Source organism: Ambystoma mexicanum, chromosome 13, assembly GCF_040938575.1.
Source record: "Ambystoma mexicanum isolate Mex_15411 chromosome 13, UKY_AmexF1_1, whole genome shotgun sequence".
NCBI lineage: Eukaryota > Metazoa > Chordata > Amphibia > Caudata > Ambystomatidae > Ambystoma > Ambystoma mexicanum.
In genome coordinates, this window is record NC_090938.1 from 380,186,031 (window position 1) to 380,205,924 (window position 19,894).

General features: G+C 47.3%; 1 protein-coding gene across 2 annotated transcripts in view; it reads right to left on the reverse strand.

Annotated features, from left to right (window-relative positions):
• CARMIL3 (capping protein regulator and myosin 1 linker 3) overlaps positions 1-19,894 on the reverse strand; it is a 2,002,476-nt gene that overhangs the window by 13,598 nt on the left and 1,968,984 nt on the right. For both annotated transcript variants that reach the window (XM_069633925.1, XM_069633924.1), the window contains exon 41: positions 1-18,947. This exon is cut by the window's left edge and continues 13,598 nt beyond it. In XM_069633925.1, coding sequence (XP_069490026.1) covers positions 18,904-18,947 — 44 coding nt within the window. In that variant the 3' untranslated portion in view covers positions 1-18,903. The remainder of the gene's footprint in view (positions 18,948-19,894) is intronic.

Here is a 19,894-nt window from a genome sequence, read left to right on the forward strand (position 1 = left end):
AGGGATTAGAGATTGATTACTGATTACAGATGATGATTCGACTCAGATGGACTAGGGCTGGAGACTGAGGGAATTTAGCTGCTAAAGCTGGTCAGAGGTGTGCTTCCTGGTAGCCTCTTTCCCAAGTTGATTCCCTACTGCCAGAGCACGAAGAAACTCATATTGCAGATTCCCAGTTCAGTGGTTTCGACTGCATTGTAACTGCTGCACCACAAAAGCACCTGCTTAGAAGCCCATTCTGTGGACTCTGCCTCCCCCTGCTGGTAGAATAGCAGATCTTCAGCCGCCTAAATATCCTACTTCTGCAAATCTAAAAAATAGCAAAGCCCTTTCTGAGGATTTACAACCGGCACGAAAATGGCCAACCACACTGGAGCGGTGACCACGCCAGAAACCACCAAACTCCCTTCAGATGAGGATGACCGTAAAATGTACAAAATGGGCAGGAAAAAGAGGGGACGCAGTAACTCTCCCTCTAGCTCTCTCCCCTCTTCACCTTCTAAGAATGCAAAACAACAACTACCACAAATCAACCAGGTGGAAACCGCCAACCGCTTTGCTGCCCTTGATGGCAAAGAAGCACACATCAGCGACATTGCAACCAGCCAGGAGGCATTGACTCCAACAAAGCAGACACAGATTACACTGGTTATAACAAGAACCTCAGAATGCATAAGGACCTTGTTGATTTACTGGAGGACCTATGTCAATCAAACTACACCATCAAACCCAAGAAGCGAACATGCACAAATCTTCCTAACCACGATTGAAGACTATAAAAGTGTAACGGACACCATTTCGCAACAAAATCTGCAATTCCACACATTCCCAATAACCCGAATCAAGGCAGTTCATGTCATTAAATCGTGGGATGTTTTTTCGCTGGGTTTTTTATCATGATTTTTTTAACAAAAATACCCATCTAATTAAAAATATATATTTTTGGGGGGTTCCCCCCCACCAACCCCGCATTCCATTTCATTTTGTATGTATTCCCAAACACCCACACCACATATATATAATTTTCTAACCACCCCTAAAAAATTCTATCGTTTTTTTTCTTAATAAATTCACAGTAAAAATACTGTGAAAAAAAATCCTGTGATGAAAGGACGTCATACCACCATGGCACAACGGTTTGTTATCTGGAGACTGCCAGAGAATGCCTCACTAGGCGAAATCTCTGAAGAACTTGCTGAAAAAGGACTTCCTGTGAAAAATATGGTACAACTCTCATCACCGACTGACAAGAATGCAAAGTTCCCGCTATTCGTAGTGACTCTGACACCCTCCCCTGAAGGTAATCCCATGGTCCTCAGAGAAATCACACGTCTCTACAGATGCACAGTCACCACCAATTATGTGCTACAACTGCTAACGGCTTGGGCACACCTCAGAATTCTGCCACCAGCAATCACGCTGCGTCTGCTGTGGCGAGAACTAAAAGCTAAGAAATGTCTGCACAACCAAAAGAATGACCCTGCAACATGTGCAAACTATGGTGGTGCACATCCAGCAAGCTACCGTGGCTGCCCTTACCTAGTCATAACCAGACAGGCAGACCAATAGCGAAGAACACATAAGCAACAGAATCTGCTCCCCTGCTCTTGCTAGAACAAATCCATGCCTGCCAGCACAAGCTACAATCCCACAGGGAGACCTGCATCAGGACATACCAAGAAGGCAACAAGTCGGGCCAAGCACAGGAGGCTGGAGCTAAACTGCTGTTCCCACGCCAAAGAAGACCCTCATACGCCTAATCAGCGAATACACCTCTGACCGTGACATCAGCAGCTCCATAAACTCGCAAGAATTCATGATGAAGGCTGCAAGCGCAATTACAGAGATGCAAATCCACCCCATTGTAACAGCATTAGCTAAACTCATCATGAGTGTATTCCCCAGTGAACATACCAACCAGAATGGCTGCAACAAATAAAAGGTAGCTTCAACATCCAGATATGGAATGCCAATGGCATTCATAAGAAGACAGCTGAATTGTTACACCTAATGGAGAAAGACAACCTCAGTGGGGCGCTGATTTCTGAGACACACCTTCAGGCACACCAAACATTACTCCTGGCAATCTATCAAGTCTACCGCACAGACCGTACAACAAAGGGAGGTGGAACAGCTGTGCTAGTCAAGACCAGCATCAAGCATCATGAACAAGCCTTGCCCCATCAAAAAATATAGAGGTAACTGGGGTCCAGATACAGACTGCTATAGGACGTATACCTTTATTTTCTGCGTACTCTGTGCCAGGAGCAGCTCTGATATAGAGTAACGTTGATGCGTACTAGACTCAAACCTCCCTAGGGTGATAGTAGGTGATCTGAATGCAAAACAGCAAAGCTGGAACTCTCAGACAACTAACAGCAAGGGTTGGATTCTCGTGGGATACTCAAGAAGAGGTGACATTGTGGTTATTGGACCAACGGAACCTACACATTACCCCGGCATAGCGAGCCATGCCCGGATGTTCTGGACATTGGGCCTCATTACAATGTGGCGGTCTGGAAATAAGGGTGCCGGTAGTAACGTATCGGCACCCTTTGCGGACCACCACACTACAAATATGCCTGCCGGCGCCGTTGCACCCTGCAGGTCTGAACTGCTGGACGCAACTGTCCCGGTAGGCAGACTTGTCACGGAAGCCCCGGCACTGTTAGCAACGGTGCTAGTGCTTCCGTCTCCCCACTCCCATGGAGTCCTAAGGGACTCCACAGGAATGAAGAACAACATATTCTGGCGCCTGACTTCCCAATCCGCTGGACTTGTAATGTCCCGGTGGCCCTGGGATATCAGGCTCTGGAAAAATACTACGAGTCTGGCGGCAACCCGCCAGACTCGTAATGAGGCCCATTGTAATGCTGAAACAGCACACCCAGTTTGTGGAGCCAGAAACTATACTAGATCGGACCTCGGATCACAACCCAGTGATGGTAAAAATTGGGGATGAGGTAAAAGTCCACCAAGTCTCAAGGTACCACCTGAACAAAGCTGATAGAACACTCTGCATACAAGAGTTAAGCAAAATGACAAATCCTGACCCGCTTGACTCTACCAAAGAAATCGAACAGGCTGTCAACCACCTCTCGACTGCAATCCAGCATGCTGTCGAGATGAGTGGCCCAAAACAAGGACATGCATTTTGCTCTAGTTATAACTTGCCAGAAGGGATAAAAAGATCAATTGCAGACAAAAACAGAGCCAGGCGTTAATGACAGAAAGCAAAAAAGCCTGACTTACTGAGGAGATAAAACCATCTCACAAAGCTACTGAAAGATCAAATCCAGAAGCACAAAGGCAAACAATGGGAGGCTGCAATGGCAAAGCTGGAAGAGACAGGGGAGTTGATATGGAGGATGACACGTCGCCTGACTGGCAAAAAAGAATCCAGTCTGCCAATTCAAGGCAAGACCCACCTTGCCTGTACAAAAAAGGACAAGGCAGAAGTGTTTGCTGACACGCTGGAAGAATCATCCACCCCCAACAAAGCCAGAAAGATATCACAGGATATACAACAAAATGGTGCCAACCACTACAAAGAGTACTTGCCAGGAACTGAGGCAGAACATGTGAAGACAAGCACACAGGACAAGGTTCTCCGACTCGCTCATGGTCTGAAAAATGCGAAAGCACCAGAAAGTGATACAATCACAAACCAAACCATCAAGATGCTTCCGCCTAAAGTTATGAGTACCTGGTTGAGATCTTCAATGTCTGCCTGCACCTGTAAAATGGAAAGAAGCCAAGGTCATGGGGTTTCCTAAGCCTGGGTAGTCACTGAGAAAGCCTGCAAACTATTGACCAATAAGCGTGCTCTCTGGACTATCGAAACTCCTTGAAAAGATTGAACTTGCACACCTAAATGAACATGCCACAAGAGAAAACATCCTCACAAATAAGCAATTTGGATTTCAAACAGAACATTCAACAGAGTCTGGCACACAGGACTTCTCCATATGATAATCAACCTGAATTTTCCAAACATCTTGGTTAACCTACTCTATAGTTACCTATCTGAATGTTAATTTATAATTATAATGCAAATTCCATGTAACTGTTCGGAAGGAATGCTCACCGCACGTTGCATTCGTGCAAAACATCTGCAAGGATCGATCTATCATGGGCTCCATCCTCTTCAACTTTTTTACAAACAATACCCAAAACAACTTCAAAGAAACAACTTATTTACACCGACAATGTAGCAGTGGTTTCACAATCCTTCCGTAGAAAGAAAGTTGCACAAAATGTTCAGACGTCCATTGACAAGCTATCTGTCTGGTACCAAGACTGGAAGATTGTTGTCAATTCAAGTAAAACTACAGCAAAGCTATTTATCAGAAAAACTGTGAAAAGAACACACAGCAATCAATCTTAACAGAAAGGCAATCACGCGGGAAAGCAGCACCTCCTACCCTGGAGTAAAATGGATGCAAAACTAAACTCAAAAAGCCATGTCGAAACAATCCATCAAAAAGTTACTGGCCAACTAGTGGCACTGTACCCAGTCTTGAAGAGTAGATGCATGCCAATTCAGAGCGAGATAAAAGTAATTAAGGCCATAATCAGGTCCATCTTGACCTACGCCTCTACAGCCTGGAGTGGCTGCCACAAGCAACACAGCAGCATTCTCCAAAGAGTCCAAAACAAGGCACTACGAATTGCAGCAGGTCTTCATTGTGACCTTTGTATGGAAATGCTAGACAAACATCTCCTAAAACTGAAAACAAAATTCTACGAAGAGTCGAATCACAAAGAAAACCTCCTGATCAGGAAACTTGCTGGTATCATCACAACCCAATTGTACCGCTACCCACAGCCAATTGCAGCACTGAACTTGTGAACTGGCATATTCCCCACTGTGTAGCGATGTAACACAGACCAAGATGCATCGCCTCTCTGCAAAGGGGGAGGGAGCACACACCACCTGCTTGTTCAGGTAGTGCATGGCCACTGTGTTATCCGTTAGGATCAGGATATGTTTCCCTTTGAGAAACAAAGCAAAAAGCCCTCAGGGCTAGCCTGATGGCTCGCAACAACATCCTGTTGATGCGCCACATGGCTTCCGTTGTTGACTAAAGGCCGCTCACTTGCAAATCCTTGCAGTGAGTGCCCCAATCCTTCAGAGAAGCATCCTTGACCACTCAGGTCTGAGAGGGCAAGGAGGCCAGAAGGGTTCCTCCAACATAAGACTGCGGTGGTCGGGCCAAAGGCCGCTCACTTGCAAATCCTCGTAGTGAGTGCCCCAATCTTTCAGAGAAGCATCCATGACCACTCAGGTCTGAGGGTAAGGAGGCCACAAGGGTTCCTCCACCATAACACTGCCGTGATCGGTCCAAAGCTGAGTTCAAGGACCACTTATTTGGACCCCTTGAGGGGATCCGTGAGCGCTCCGAGGTACTGCAACCACTGAGCTCTTAGGAGCCACTGTAGGGATCTCATACAGAGCCTGGCCTCTGGCACTGGAAAAATACAGGAGGCCATGAGACCTAAAATGCGGAGGAAGGAAGCCACTGGTCAGGTGGCATCATTCCAGAACAAATGTACAATATGTGCCATGCTGTTGACTCTCTCCTCTGGAGGGAAGGCCTTCCCCACCCGGGTGTCTAGGACTGCTCCCATGAACTGGAGTCTTTGGACTGGCATCACATGGGACTTCAAGTTCAGGGAGAAGCCCAGCCTGTGCAGTAGCAGGCAGGTGTCCTCTAGATGGGACAAGAACTGCCCCGCCAGCTCCCCTCGAATCAGCCAGTCATCCAGGTACGAAAATACATGGACCCCGGATCTCCAGAGGTGAGCCGCGACTACCGCCATGAGCTTGGTGAAGAACAAAAGGGAAGCACTATGAACTGATAGTGGTTGTCTCCTAAAAGGAACCTCAATAACTTCCTGTGCTCTTGATGTATCGGCACATGGAAATAAGCTTCCTGCAAATCTATTGACACCAGCCAGTCCCGAAGTTCGAGAGCGGGGAGACTTTCTCTGAACGTCACCATCCTGAATTTGTCTATCCTCAGGAACTTGTTCAAGGCCCTGGGTTCCAAAATGGGACAGAGACCTCCTCCCTTCTTGGGTACCAGGAAATACAAGGAATACCAACCCAACCCTCTCTGATCGGAAGCTACCTCTTCCACTACACCTGTCAACAACAGGGCTTGCAGTTCTTCCTGGAGCTCCTGTCCCGGGTGGATTGGAGGCAGTGGTGGTCTGTCCGGTGGATTTCTTAAGAAGGGCAGACAATAACCACACCAAACGAACTGCATGGCCCAGGCATCGGAGGTAATCTCCTGCCACTGGGGCCAATGTTCTGCCAACCATCTACCAACTGGTAAGTCGTGGGATGGGAAATCAAAGTGGTTTAGAGGGTGGTGCCGCCCCTGCCGCTGTTCTCTGGAAGCCCTTTTGCCACTTCCGGGGCGCATGAAACGCTTCTGCCCCTGCCTGGGCTGTGGGAGCTGCGCTTTCCTGCCATAAGGCACATAGCGCCTGTAGTCTCTGCAACTAGAAGCAAAGCTGAAGGTGGGTTTGGCTGGCTGCGCAGCTAAACCCAGCGATTGTGTGGCTAATTTAGACTCCTTAAACTTTTCCAAAGAGTCATCAGCCTTCTGGCCAAAAAGAAACTCTCCTTCGGAAGGCATGTCCCGTAACCTATTCTGGACGTTCTGAGAGAAGCCAGAGGTTTTGAGATAGACTTGTCTTCTTAACACTAGCGCTGACCCAATGGAACGGCCCATGCAGTCAGGCACGTCCAGGCCCGTTAGCAACAACTGCTTGGCTACCTCCTTCCCACCTTCCACCAGCCGTATAAACCTATCCCGAATTTCACCTTCATGGATGTATTGCGTAGTCTGCTGTGCGGCTTTCCATAAACCAAAAGAATATTTCGAAAATCCACATGCCACATTGGTGGCTTTCAGCGCCTTGCTTTCAGAAGTAAAGAGCTTCTTTGCTATTGCTTCCAACCTTTCACCATCCCTGTCCGGAGGCAGATTCTAAGTGGATGCCACAGGCATGGTGGTGACTGGGGCTGCTTGCACATCAGGCCCTTCTGGAAAAGGGTGAGAAGCCAGGCAAGATGGATCTCCTCTTGCCGGCCTGTACTTCCCTGTAAAGTAAGAGTTGACTGGGAGAATGGAGATGGGATGCTGCCAGAAGGAGGCTAGGGTGTCTCCAGTTGCCAGATTAGTTATGCTCTGTCACAGGACCTTCATCTAAGATGCCCGTCAATTTGTAGCACTGAACAGCTGCTGAAGAGGACTTCAAACCTAAGGTCCTAAATTTCTCATGGGTGAGCATCTAGGGCTGACCCTGCTGAAATTCGACATCTGGAGACGTATCCAGGCCGCTGGCATTGTGTAATCCTTGGGCTAATGCCAAAAGGTCTGCTTGGTCATCAAAATAACGACACTTCTCGACCATGTATACATGGGATTGATGTCCCTGTGGTTATTGCCCTGGTTGGTGCTGAAAATCGATGGCATGGACTCCAAGAATCAAGACCTGGAGAGCGGGACAAAGGATCTGTTGCCAATAGTCAGTGCCAAGGGTTTTTCTTTTGACGCCAATGGAATGGCCGTCAGCGACAGTCGAGGCTTGGGTATTACTGTGATGTTGGGAAAGTCAGCCTGTCAACGCTCTTGAGAAGGAACAGGCATCAATGGTTTCTGCGCCTTTTTCGGTGTCGAGCCCGAAGGCTTCTCTGACGGTTTGGCATGCGTGGGGTCGGGAATTCCGAGCACAGCTTTTGCATCCGAGGCTTGCTGTTTGGGGTGTGGGGTGTACACACACCTGCAGCAACCTGTTTTAACATTTCATTTTTGAAACTTTCCCACTCTTGTCGAGTGGTTCGGCCCAGCAGAGGGCTTACCTTTTTCCCATGACGAGCTGAACCTGTGTCGATGGCGCTGCTTTCGTACGCGATGAAGACGAGGAAGAGTGGCTCCTCGAGTGTGACTGCTTTTTGGCATTCCGCCAATGCTTATCCTTCTCCTTTTGGGGATGGGTCCTTCCATCTCTGAGGACCGGACAAGCCACCGCGCTGGGGATTGTCAGGACCGTTGGCCCAAAGCAAGTTTGGTGGCCCTCTCACGAATGGATTTCAAATGCATCTAAGAGCACGAGGCACATCCCTCCGTGTCGAGATTCGTACCGAGACAAACAGACAAATGTTGTGTGGGTCTGTCATCAATATTTTGGAATGGTAGTCAGTGCACCTTTTAAAGCCCGAAATCTGGTGAATGGACATTGCGGTTGAGGTTTTATGAATAAATTGTACGAATTGTAGTCAAAACGCAGAGTCGAAGACTCAATGTTGTTTTCCTGAAGCAGCATGAAAGCGTGCAGAAAAAAACAAACCGAGGTCTGGGGCGTAGTGGTGTGGTATAAATACGACACCTGATGTCAAGTCTGGAGCTGATGATCGAGCACCCAGCAAGACAGATCGACGGCCAAGTTGAGGTCCACTACGCCCCCTGTCGAAAGGCTTCCGAGAAGCAGCAGAGCTGGCTAAGGCTATCTATGAGGTGAGGAATCTGTGGGTGAAAAGCAATCCATTGAACATGAGTTACAGGTAAGTAATTTGTTCCTTCTCCAGCATGGGGTCTTGCATGGATTCACATGCTCATGAATACGATTACACAGCAGTACATATGCACAATCATGGGAGGTGGCAAAGATCACAGAAGCAATAAACATACCCCTGGAACAGACTCACCTCAAACAAACAGGTTGCGCAGCACTGCTTGGCTAACCTGGGACATTTCCCTTGAAGCAGTGTTGACGCAGTAGAATCTGGTGAAGGTGTGGGTAGACCTCTACGTAGCAGCCCTGCAGATGTCAAGCAGGGGAACACCAGAGAGAAACGCTACAATGGCTCTGGTGGAATGGGCTCTCGGCCGGCCTGGAAGAGGTCTGTTGGGCAGACAATGGCAATGCATGATACAGCCGGAGAGCCACCTGGAGATGGAAGCCTTAGAAAGGGCCGTCCCATGTCCCTCAGGTCCAAAATTGACGAAAATCTGGGACGTCTTTCAAAAGTCTTTCATGCATGTATGCAACATAGGACTTCAGTGCACGCGCAACGTCCAGCGAATGGAACGCCCGTTCAGCAGGCATAGAAGGATTTGTGAAGAAAACTGGCAGAACCAAAGGCTTGTTGTGATGAAAGTCTGACGGAACCTTAGGCATGAAGGAAAAATGAGTTTGTAGAATCACTCTAGCGGCGTAGGAGGACAAATACGGAGGCTTACAGAAGAGGGCCTGTATTTCCCCGACACGCCTGGCTGAGGTGATCGCCACCCGGAAAGTGGACTTCCACGACAGAAACTTCACAAAGGCTCAATGCATTGGTTCAAACGGAGACCCCATCAGTTTAGACAGTAACACAGTGAGCTCAGTCCAGGAGCCTATACTGGAGGGAATGTTCTGAAGAGGCCCTTCAGGAACTCTTTAAAGAGCTTGTGTGACCAAAAGGAGAGTTTGCCAGGGGTCCGTGCGTAACAGGATATGGCAGCCAGGTGGACCTTGGTGGAGGCGTGGGCAAAGCCAGCCAGGTACGGAAGAAGCTGCAGAGCAGCGACATGCAGCAGTGAAATCTTCTGCAGCCGACACCACACTGTAAAGCACTTTTACTTGTGCTTGTAGAAAGTCAACATAGAGGGCGGGGGCACTGGCTTTTGATAGGATCTTCTTGCATTCCATAGGCAGCGAATAGTGTCCAAATTCTAAGGATGCAGGAGCCAGACCATGAGACTCACAGATGCTGGGTCGTGGTGCAGTATAGACCATCCTTCTCTGGAGAGGTCAGGAAGTGGATGCAGCTTGATGGACAGAGCCACCGACAGATGTAGAAGGTTGAGTGCCAGATCTGTCTGGGCCAGGCTGGTGCAAAGAGGATCATTTTGCAGTGGCAAAGTTCAAGTGTGTTGACTCGTTGCAACAGGGGACTTGGAGGGAAAGCATACAGGAAGAAACCCTCCCAGGGGAACGAGATGACAGTCCACAGACTTTTCGGTTGAGTATATTTGCTGGCAAACGTAGGACACTTGGCGTTGGCGGCCATTCACAAAGATGTCAATCTGTTGTGGGGAGCCCACTTATTGAAGAGATACGACACTTGCTCTTGCTGTAGCTCCCATTCGTAGCAGGGCCACCGCTCCCTGCTGAGAGGGTCTGCCATGGCGTTCTGGACACCGGCCAGGTGAAATGGGACGAGAAACATGCATTGAAGAATGCCCCAGCACCATAGAGATTGCGCTTCTAGTGAAAGGGCGGGAGAGCGCGTCCCGCCCTGGTTTCTGGTGTAAAACATGGTGGTGGTGTTGTCCGTGAAGATCCGCACCACCATTCCCTAGAGCTGAGACTGAAAAGACTTGAAGGCCCAGAAGACTGCTCGCAGTTCCAGGACGTTAGTTTGTGACCCCTTTTTATTCTGGGAGCCAGATGCCTCTGGCGTGAGAATGCCCTGTGTGAGCTCTCCAACCCTCCAGAGAGGTGTTGGTTGTGACTGTAGCCTGATACAGAGGAATATGAAAGGGAGCACCCTGTGAGAGATATGGACAAAATGACCACCATTGCAGGGCTTTACTGAACACCTGATTTGAGTACGATCTTGTTGGTCCATGTGCCAGTAACATGTTGCCACCTGGAACCCAGAAAGTCTTGAAGGGGTCTCATCTGTAGCCTGTAGAAGGGGACCAGATGGATGCAAAAAGACATTATCCCCAGCAGGGACTTGTTGCCACGGAAGCTGTCAACAGCCGCTGGACCTTTCCCTGGATGGCCTGCACTCTCTCTTCCGAGGAAGTCGCCAGACACAAGATTGCATTGAGTGGGGCACCCAGGAACAGATGCGCTCTGTGATGGCACTGCACAAGACTTCGGATAGTTGATTGAGAATCAGAGTGAAGTCAGAACTTGAATGGTCTCCGCAGTGTGCTGGGTTGCAAGTGAGCAGGACCGGATGAGCCAATCGTCCAGGTAAGGGTAGACGTGGATCCCTTTCTGGTACAAGTGCCCTGCCACGGAGGGCAAGCATTTGGTGAACACCCTCAGGGCCAATTTCAGGCCGAAGGGAAAGGCCCTGAACTGGTAAGGTCGCCCCTGAATGACAAAAAACGCAGGAACTTTCGATGTTTGCGATGAATGGGGATGTGGAAGTACGCATCCTCTAAGTCGAGAGTCACCAGAAAATCCCCTCCTCCAGTTGGTCGAGCATGTGTTGCAATGTGACCATGGTGAACTTTTGGAATTTGGGGAACTTGTTGAGGCATTGCAAGTCTAGCATTGGTTGCCACCCTGCAGACTTCTTCATTACCAGAAAGTATATGGAGTACACTCCGGACCCCTGGAGGTGCTGAGGGACTAGTTCTATTGCCACTTTGCATAGCATGGCTTGGACGTCCTGCAGCAGCTGTCACGTGTGCAGTTCTTGTCGCGTGTCAGGAGGAATGCAGGGGCAACTTGTCCTGAAATTCCTAAGCATGCCACTGCTGAAGAACATCCAGCACCCATTTGTCCGCAGAGATAATTCGGCACTGAGCGACAAAGTTTGATAGCTGGACTCCCACTGGGGTGTGGAAATGGGTGACAGAGTCCTAGGGTGGTTCAGACCTGCTTCAGTGCCAGCATCCTGGATGGGGGCGACAATGATGCTGGTAGCCACTGCTGTAGGCCTGGGAGCGACCCCAACAAGCCTCCTGGGTGGTAAAGCAGGAGCTGACGATACGGATGGTGAAACTCTTTGATGACCCGGAGATTCTCCACTTGGAGGAGCGAAAGGATGGCCTCCTTTGTTGAAGGGTCCCCAGGGAACACGCCGTCTCAGTCTTTATGGCCTAAAGAGTTTTGTCAACTGCCTTGCTAAACAGATTGTTGCCATCCAACAACATGTCGACAACCTTGGTCTGCACATCGGTATGAAGTTAGTGGCCTTGAGCCAACCATGGCAAAGAAAGGCTATGCCATTCCCCATCTGGCGAAAGCGAGAGTCTGCAATGTCGAGAGCGATGGTGGAGCATGGTCGGAAGCCATCTGACCTTGCTTGAACAGGGCCAGGGCTTCAGCCTTCTTATCGTCAGGGAGGAAGTCAAGGATGAGCCCCAACTTATACCACAACTCCCTGTCGTACCTTGACAGGATGGCAAGGGCGTTAGTGACCATGATGGATGAAGCGGCCGTGGTGATGATGCACATGCCAGCCACATCTAGCTTCTTACCCTTCTGGTCCGGAGGCACCATTGACGAAGAAGAGGGGTTGGAAGACCTCTTTCTAGCAGCGGCCAAGACCACCGAGTCTGAAGCAGGTTGGGACCTGAGGCGCCTAGGAGCCGAGACTGGAACCCAGTACTTCTTCTGCAACTGGTCACGTTTAGCACGAGTGGTATTTGGAGCGTTCATGACCGCTAAGCTGTCCTCCCATGTGATGTCCAACAGTGGGACTGAGAAGATGGCCTTCTTTGATGACTCATCGTTCAAAAAAGGAAGCCTTCCTTTTTCTTCTCCTCCGGCACTAGATTGAAAAGCTTGGCAGCTTTAGATGTTAGAGAGTGGGGTGAACCAATCTCATCAGGTGGAGAGGCCATGGTGGGTGTGTCGTCATCTGGGGGTTCCCAGTCCACGGAAATTTAGTCGTCAAACTCATCCATGTGACTACCAGTGGTATCAGTGTCCATGCCTGTCTGAACAGTTTCCTCCACCACCATGGGCAACGTCACCGGCACTGGCTGAGGGGTAACCGGGGCCTTATGAGGGGGCATTGGTTGAGGCTGAGGACGCCTTGGAGGCTTCATTGCAGGAACTGGGGTTGGAGCATTGGGCAGTTGCTGCTATATCGCAGCCACCAGTGTATATAAGGTGTTCAAGATGTTCAAAGACATGTCCCTCAGAGCAAGAGCTGTTTAGCAGGAAGGCTAAACGGCCAGGAAGGCCTGTGGGTCGGTCACCACTGATGAGGCATGGGCAAAATGGGGTCAGGGTCCCCTTCCTAATCAGAGTAAAAATCCCCTGGAAGGTCTTCTTCAGAGCTGGTGTAGATTGCTGAAGACCTTCTGTGGATCCCAGGGGTGCCAGAGTGAAGAGTGGCACAGCCTTGGTTGTGCTAGGAAGGAAGTCCAGAGATGGAGGCGTGTCTCTCACTACATCAGAGCCCTTAGGGAAAGTTCTGACGACTGGAGCCTGCAGAACAGGAAAAGGTGCCCTCACTGACGGGACCGTCGTCGGAACCGCTGCCTGAGGTCTAGGTGGCAGAGATACTCTGGCCGTGGTAATCGTTGCAGTAGCAAAGGTGACGGTCGTGGATGAAACCTTCAGTGTTGCAGCCATTTTAGGAAGAGCAGACTTCATAGACGGAGTCGTCGATGATATACTCGGCGACTGGGTCGTCAACTAGGTTTGTGTCGATGAGAGTGGAAGCAGTGATGGGTCCATCAATGACTTGACCTTCGACGAAGATCTGTACTTGGCCACTGACACCAGCCACTTTCTCGCCAATGAAGGCAGCCCACCAGCCGATAGGCTAATGGCCGACGGAGCCGGCGACCAGCCTCTCTCTGAACTGAGTCCCGCAGTCGCGAGCACTGTTGATGAGGAAGGCGATGAGCGTGTGATTTCGCCTTCTTTTGGATCTTAGGTAGGGAAGCATCCTCAAAGGACTGCAGCCTCTTTTTAATAGAGGGAGTACGGTCCTTGGACCTGCCGGCCCTGGAACAGGAATGAATACGCCCGGAGGACACATCAGAGGCCTTCCTTTATTCAATCTAGGCCACCAACCACCAATGGCGATTCTTCTGTGTCTTCGAAGAGAAGGATTGGCAAATCGGACATCCGTCTGCATCATGGTCGGGATGAAGACAGTAAATGCACTTAAGGTGCTGCTACTCGATGAAGATATTAAGGCTGCACCTTTCACAGGACCTGAAGAGACTTTTGTTCGTGGCATGTGTCGTGGTCGAGATGAAGGCCCAAACCTAGGCCTGTGGTGCCGCAGGCTGGAGATCCGACGATGGACCAATGAATTCCTCCAGCAACGGGGACCTGTCACCGGTAGTCACAATGTGATGGCAGACGATGAAGCAAAGAAGGATTCCTGAAAAATAGGCAAAAAAGAGTAAAAAACTAATGGATTTCAAGGAGCGAAACACGAGGACTCCCAACACGTGAAACATGTGGTAAAACTCTGAAGATAGCCAGCAGGGGTGGAGCTTAGGAGGAAGAGTATCATTGGCTGGGGCATCATGACCCAAAGTGACAATGATCGGCTATAGAGGAGATGAGCAGTTTTCAGCTTAAAGCTAAATTGCTTTAAATTTACAGAGGATTCCCAGCCTGACGACCGGGAATATTCATGAGCATGTGAACCCATGAAAGACCCCATGGTGAAGAAATACTAGCAAAACTAACCTCAGATCACAACCCATTGATAGTGAAAGTCATCGATGAAATAGAAGTCCACCCACAAGCTACCAGATACAATTCCAACAAGGCTGATTGGATACTCGACAAAAAAAGAACTAAGCAAAATGACAACTAATGGTGCCCCTCACTCAAATGAAGACATTGATCAGGCTGTCAAACACCTCGCGACTGCAATCCAACACACTATTGAGAAAAGAGTCCCAAAGCAGACACCTATGTGCTGCTCTATTTATGGTTCACCAGAATGCAAACAAATCGATTGCTAACAAAAAAAGAACCAGCTGCCAAAGGCACAGACTAAGAATGCCTGACCTACTGAAGAGATACAGCCTGTTCACAAAGCTACTTTAAAAACAAATCAGGCAGCACAGCACAGATAAACAAATGGGAGGCTGTAGTAGCTAAGTTGGAAGAGATGGACAAGTCACTATGCAGGATGACAAGCCACCTGACTGGTTAAAAGGAACCAAAACCACCTTGCATGTGCCAAAAAGGATGACTCAGAAGTACTTGCTGACACACTGGAAGCATCTTTCCCCCATACCGAAGCCATCAAAACATCATATGATGTAAAACAAAATGTTGACAGTCACAGCAAATAGAACATGTGAAGAAATGCACACTTGCTCAGGCACTTCAAATAGTTCAGGGGATGAAAAATGGCAAAGCACCAGGAAGTGATTGAATTACAAACCAAGACATCAAGATGGTTCCACCCAAAGCTATGGGATACCTCCGTGAGAACGTCAATGCTTGTCAACGATTACAACACTTCCCTGCACAATGGAAAGAAGCAAAGCTCATAGTGTTCCCTAAGCTTGGTAAACCACTGAGACACACAGCAAATTATCGTCCAATAAGCCTGCTCTCCGGATTGTCAAAACTCGGCATAGTCACTGAGTGGTGCAAGAAGATCAGTGACCAACTATTGAGTGTGGCTGACAAAATACATTTTCACCATTAACAAATTGACTGGGATAGTTTTCTGGATAAGTCCACACTTTTTGGTTGATAATATAAGATAATCAACCTCAAGTTTCCAAACTTCTTGGTGAACCTACTAGCCATATATCTAAGTGAATGCAAGTTCCATGTAACGGTCCGGGAGCAATGCTCAACAACTTGTATCCATGCAGGGGTGTCACAAGCCTTAATCATGTGCTCCTTTCTCTTTAACAGAAATTGCTCTTTATGCAGAGGATAATGTAGTAATAGCTCAATCCTTCAACGAAAAGGAGGTAGCAAAAAAACTGCAGTTATACCCGACAAGCTATCCAAATGGTATCAAGGCTGCCAGTTAGCTCTGTACAGAAGTAAAACAATGGCAACACTATTCACCAGAAAAAAAGAACATAGAGTGATCCACCACGATGAGGAGACAATCAAGTGGGAAAGCAGCAGCTAATATCTTAATTTAACAATGGGCGCTAAACTCAACTGCAGAAGCCATAACAAAAGAATTTTGCAAAATGCTTCTGGCAAACTGGTGGCATTTTACCCACTCTCAAAAAGTAAATTCATGCCAGTCCAGAGCAAGATTAATGTCATCAATGCCATCATCAGGCCCACCTTGACCTCTACCACTCCAGTCTGGAATGGATGCCAGGAACGCCAACGCGCTCTCCAGAAGGTACAAAACAAGGCACTAAGAATTGAAGCAGAAGCTCCACCCTGGACAAGGAAAGCAGATCTCCATCGAGATCTTGTTATTGAGGTGCTGGACAAATATCCCCGAAAGCTGTACAAAAACGCATATGAAGAAATTGGATCAGAAGGAAAACTCTCTTGTCCGGGTAATTGGTGACATTTAAATAAACCGATTAGATACGCAAGACTGACCCAGGACAGAGCTGAGCCTGTCAACTACACCCCAATCGATGATGATGTAACACAGATCAAGTTGCATTCTTAACCGCAGCTCTTCACTTGAAGTAACGAGTCACAAGCCTATGCGTTGAAAAGCACTGCTGCCAGATAATTTCTAGGCGCCAGAAAGGTTCGCTCAGAATGGCTGTACACATTCTGACCATGGGCAAAACAACAACGGCCTTGTGATTAAGAAAGAGGTAAGGTGCAGGATACTTTGAAAATGGAAAAAGTGTGACTTAGATTGGTCCCATGTTGGGGTCTTGCTTATTCTGTAGATAGAATAAAACTTGGCTTGAAAATTAAATGCTCTCAGCAAGAGGTGAGCCAAAATGAAACAAGAGTGTGCCTATTCTTAACCTCAGTGTTGGTCATGGTCAATCCTGAATAAGCCAACATGTATTTAGGCAGAAAAAGTATTTATTTGAAGTGGGAATAATTATTGAGTTATTCTTAATTTGTAATACTACCAAACGACTGAGGCTGTCTCAGACTCCACAGGAATAATGGAGACTGAGAAGGTATCTTTGATAAGAATTAAAAAGGTGTTCAGGCACTACACAATAGCTAAGTCGGTTGGAATTGGTTTATAGTTAGACAGACATTTTGTCAAGTATATGAGTTAATTGCCTAAACATATTTATGGTTTAAGATTATTTGAGCCAAGTGCCCCTTATTATGATTGTTATGTATTATTATAGAAAGTCACTCAAGAAGAAGATTCCAAAATGGTTATTGGATACCGTCTTGGTCACTTCATAAAAACAACACCCGGAAGAGAGTGGCGAAGACTGGCTGGCGATCCAAATGAAAAATACACTCACATATGTGTAAAATAGAAGGGACGATGGAGATAACATATGAAAGGGAGCCCCTGAGAGACAAACTTGTGTTGAGGGTGGTCCCCCAAATGAAAGAAGAGAACATAATACATTTATTGGACGATGTTTATCTGTTAAGCATGTATGGTGCTTTATTGATTTGTAATTAATATTTTGAGAAATCTGTACATAGTTGTGGTATAATGTATTTTTATAATTGTTAACAAAACATCACTTCAGTTTGTAATGTTTATAATGATTTGTTTTTTAAAAAATAATTGTATATTTTTTGTATTATGATAATGTTCAGATGCTTGGCTCGGGTCTTAGCTAATTTTAAGATACACCGGTTTGGGTATGCTGATGGAATCAGAGAGGATTGACTAACTCCTGGGCTTTAAATTATTCACATTTCCTTTAGAATAAATCTCCTGTCCTTTCAAAAATTTGTGTCATTGAATTCTAGCAGCCAGAAAAGGACAGCAATAAGATTTACGTGAGTCATCTATATGTTCTGATGGCAAATACTAACCCTAGGTTGTCTCTCATCTCAGTTCCCCACTGCTTTGCCCCCTTTTCCTGAGTTGGTGGCTTAAATCTGTAATAGGACCGTCTTCTCGCAGATCAGCTTTACAGGTAGGCTCGCTTTAGTTATGCAGGGAGTTTTCTTTCTGTAACCGGTCCCTGCACACAGTGTAACTTTTCTTGAAGTCTCACAGTTCTTGCAGTGAGAGCTTTTATCTGTCACAGGTTTCACCGCTCACTGTCCAGCTTTACATGTAGTCCCTCTCTTCTTATGCTGGGAATGTATACCCTAAATTTCACATGTAGTCTCCCTGCCCTAGGATTTTGTACCTGAAACAGGTTCCTACTGTCCAAGTTCTTCTTTACTTGTCTCATCTGTCCTGAGGCGGGATATTATATCTGTAATAGGACTACGATCTCACAACACAGTTTTACTTTTAAGTTGCTCATTCCCTGCATTCAGAGTTTATTGTCTTTCTCCTCTTACAACCAATATTTTCAGTGTTCTTTCCATACATTCCTTGTGTGTGGCGTTTCTATCCGTAGCATGGCTTTCCTTGTAGTCTCCCTTGCTTGTGCTGGCAGTTTGCAGCCCTAAATAGCAGCATTGTCCCACAGCTCATCTTAGTGCTCCTTCTGTCCAAGCACAAAGAGTGGATTCCTTTCAGTTTTGTATGTTGGTCTGCTCAAGAGGCCCCTTCTAGCCCCCACCTTTATTTTTAACATGTAATGAATATCTCTGCAGGAAAAAAGAAACAAGGAGCTCAAAGTAATTTGTACAAACACAGACTCCAAATATGAAGCTTAAAGAATGCCATCCTTAATAAGCAGAGAACACACAACCTGCTGCTACTGTCTTTGTGGTGCACCAGCACATAGTGTGCCCTTGATGCAGGAAGCAGGCATCCTTTGATATCAAGCACAAGAGGGCCATTGACTCCATTTCTGATCAATGTAACAATGAAGGCGTTTGTGCCCGTGCCGTGATGTCAGTCTTGATCATCTCAATGAGTAATCATCCGAAAAAGGCCCAGGGACAGCTTGATGAGAAGACAATCCTTATGACAAGTGTGGCTTTCAACCACAGAACTGTCAAGGCACATCCCACAGTGTCCCACACTCTGCTGTGCATGGGGTGGACAAATGCTACCTCCATATGGTGTGGACGGAAGACCCAGGACGATTCCTTCTGTTCAGCCGCTGTTCTCAGCTCTCCATTGAGCGGTGCAGGTGCACACGAGTGGTAAAGTGCCTTCAGGTGGCGTGTTTTCTAGGCTGAAGACTGAGGACTCTTTCTGGGCCTTAATGGTTCCGCTAAAACAAAAGAGAAGATCAAATGGTTATCTCACTGATTTTTACTATCTGTGCAATCTGTCAAAAACTATGGACCATACCCATGGGCATCTTTCACAGTGCTTCTGAATTATGCATTTTATTCTGATCTGGTCTTACATCACATGTGCATTTATACCTATACATCACACTCTGAAATCCCCAAACTACCTCACTGAGAAACTCAGCATCTCTGGATGCCTACGATCCACCAGAAGTAAGGACATATGCAGACTTGAACTCCGCTGGTGCAGGAAGAAAGAATTAGAAGACAGGCCTTATCTGTCTTTGCCCCAAAACTCTGGAACCTCCTCCCAGTTAACATCAGACTCGTCCCCTCGCTTCTAAATTCAGAAAGGAGCTAAAGAGCCTCTTCTTCAAGCAACATATCCTCCCTAATGCCTCGGTTCACACAGCTTCCACTCCCCACCTAAGTCTGGGTGATCTGATCCCAACAGTTTCCTTCCCTGGTTGCTTCTAGATCCCTTGCTGACAAATTGCCCGACCTCCCCATTTTCTGTTGTCGGCACCACACCCCCTTGTTTCTCTGCTTCCCTCACCATGTTCATCACCCTATGATTGTAAATCGCTCGATTGCTTCCTAAGGCCAAGTCTGTGTCCAATAAATACCCCTATAATATAATATATAATAATAATAATAATAATAATAATAATAATAATAATACCTTGATCCGAACATTAAACATTTAATTAAATGTAATGGTTCTTAAATGGAGAAATCTGTTTGAATTGCAAAATAAAAAGTAACTTGCCTTTGGTAACATCTGTTGCCATGTACACAGGGCTTCCTTGGCAGATACTTCTATTTCTCTAAAAAAAAAACTCAACTGGCAGCCTTGGTCATAACTTATTTGATGCTATCACCACCATGCGAACACCAATTGTATACCATAGTGCTGCACAAGCAC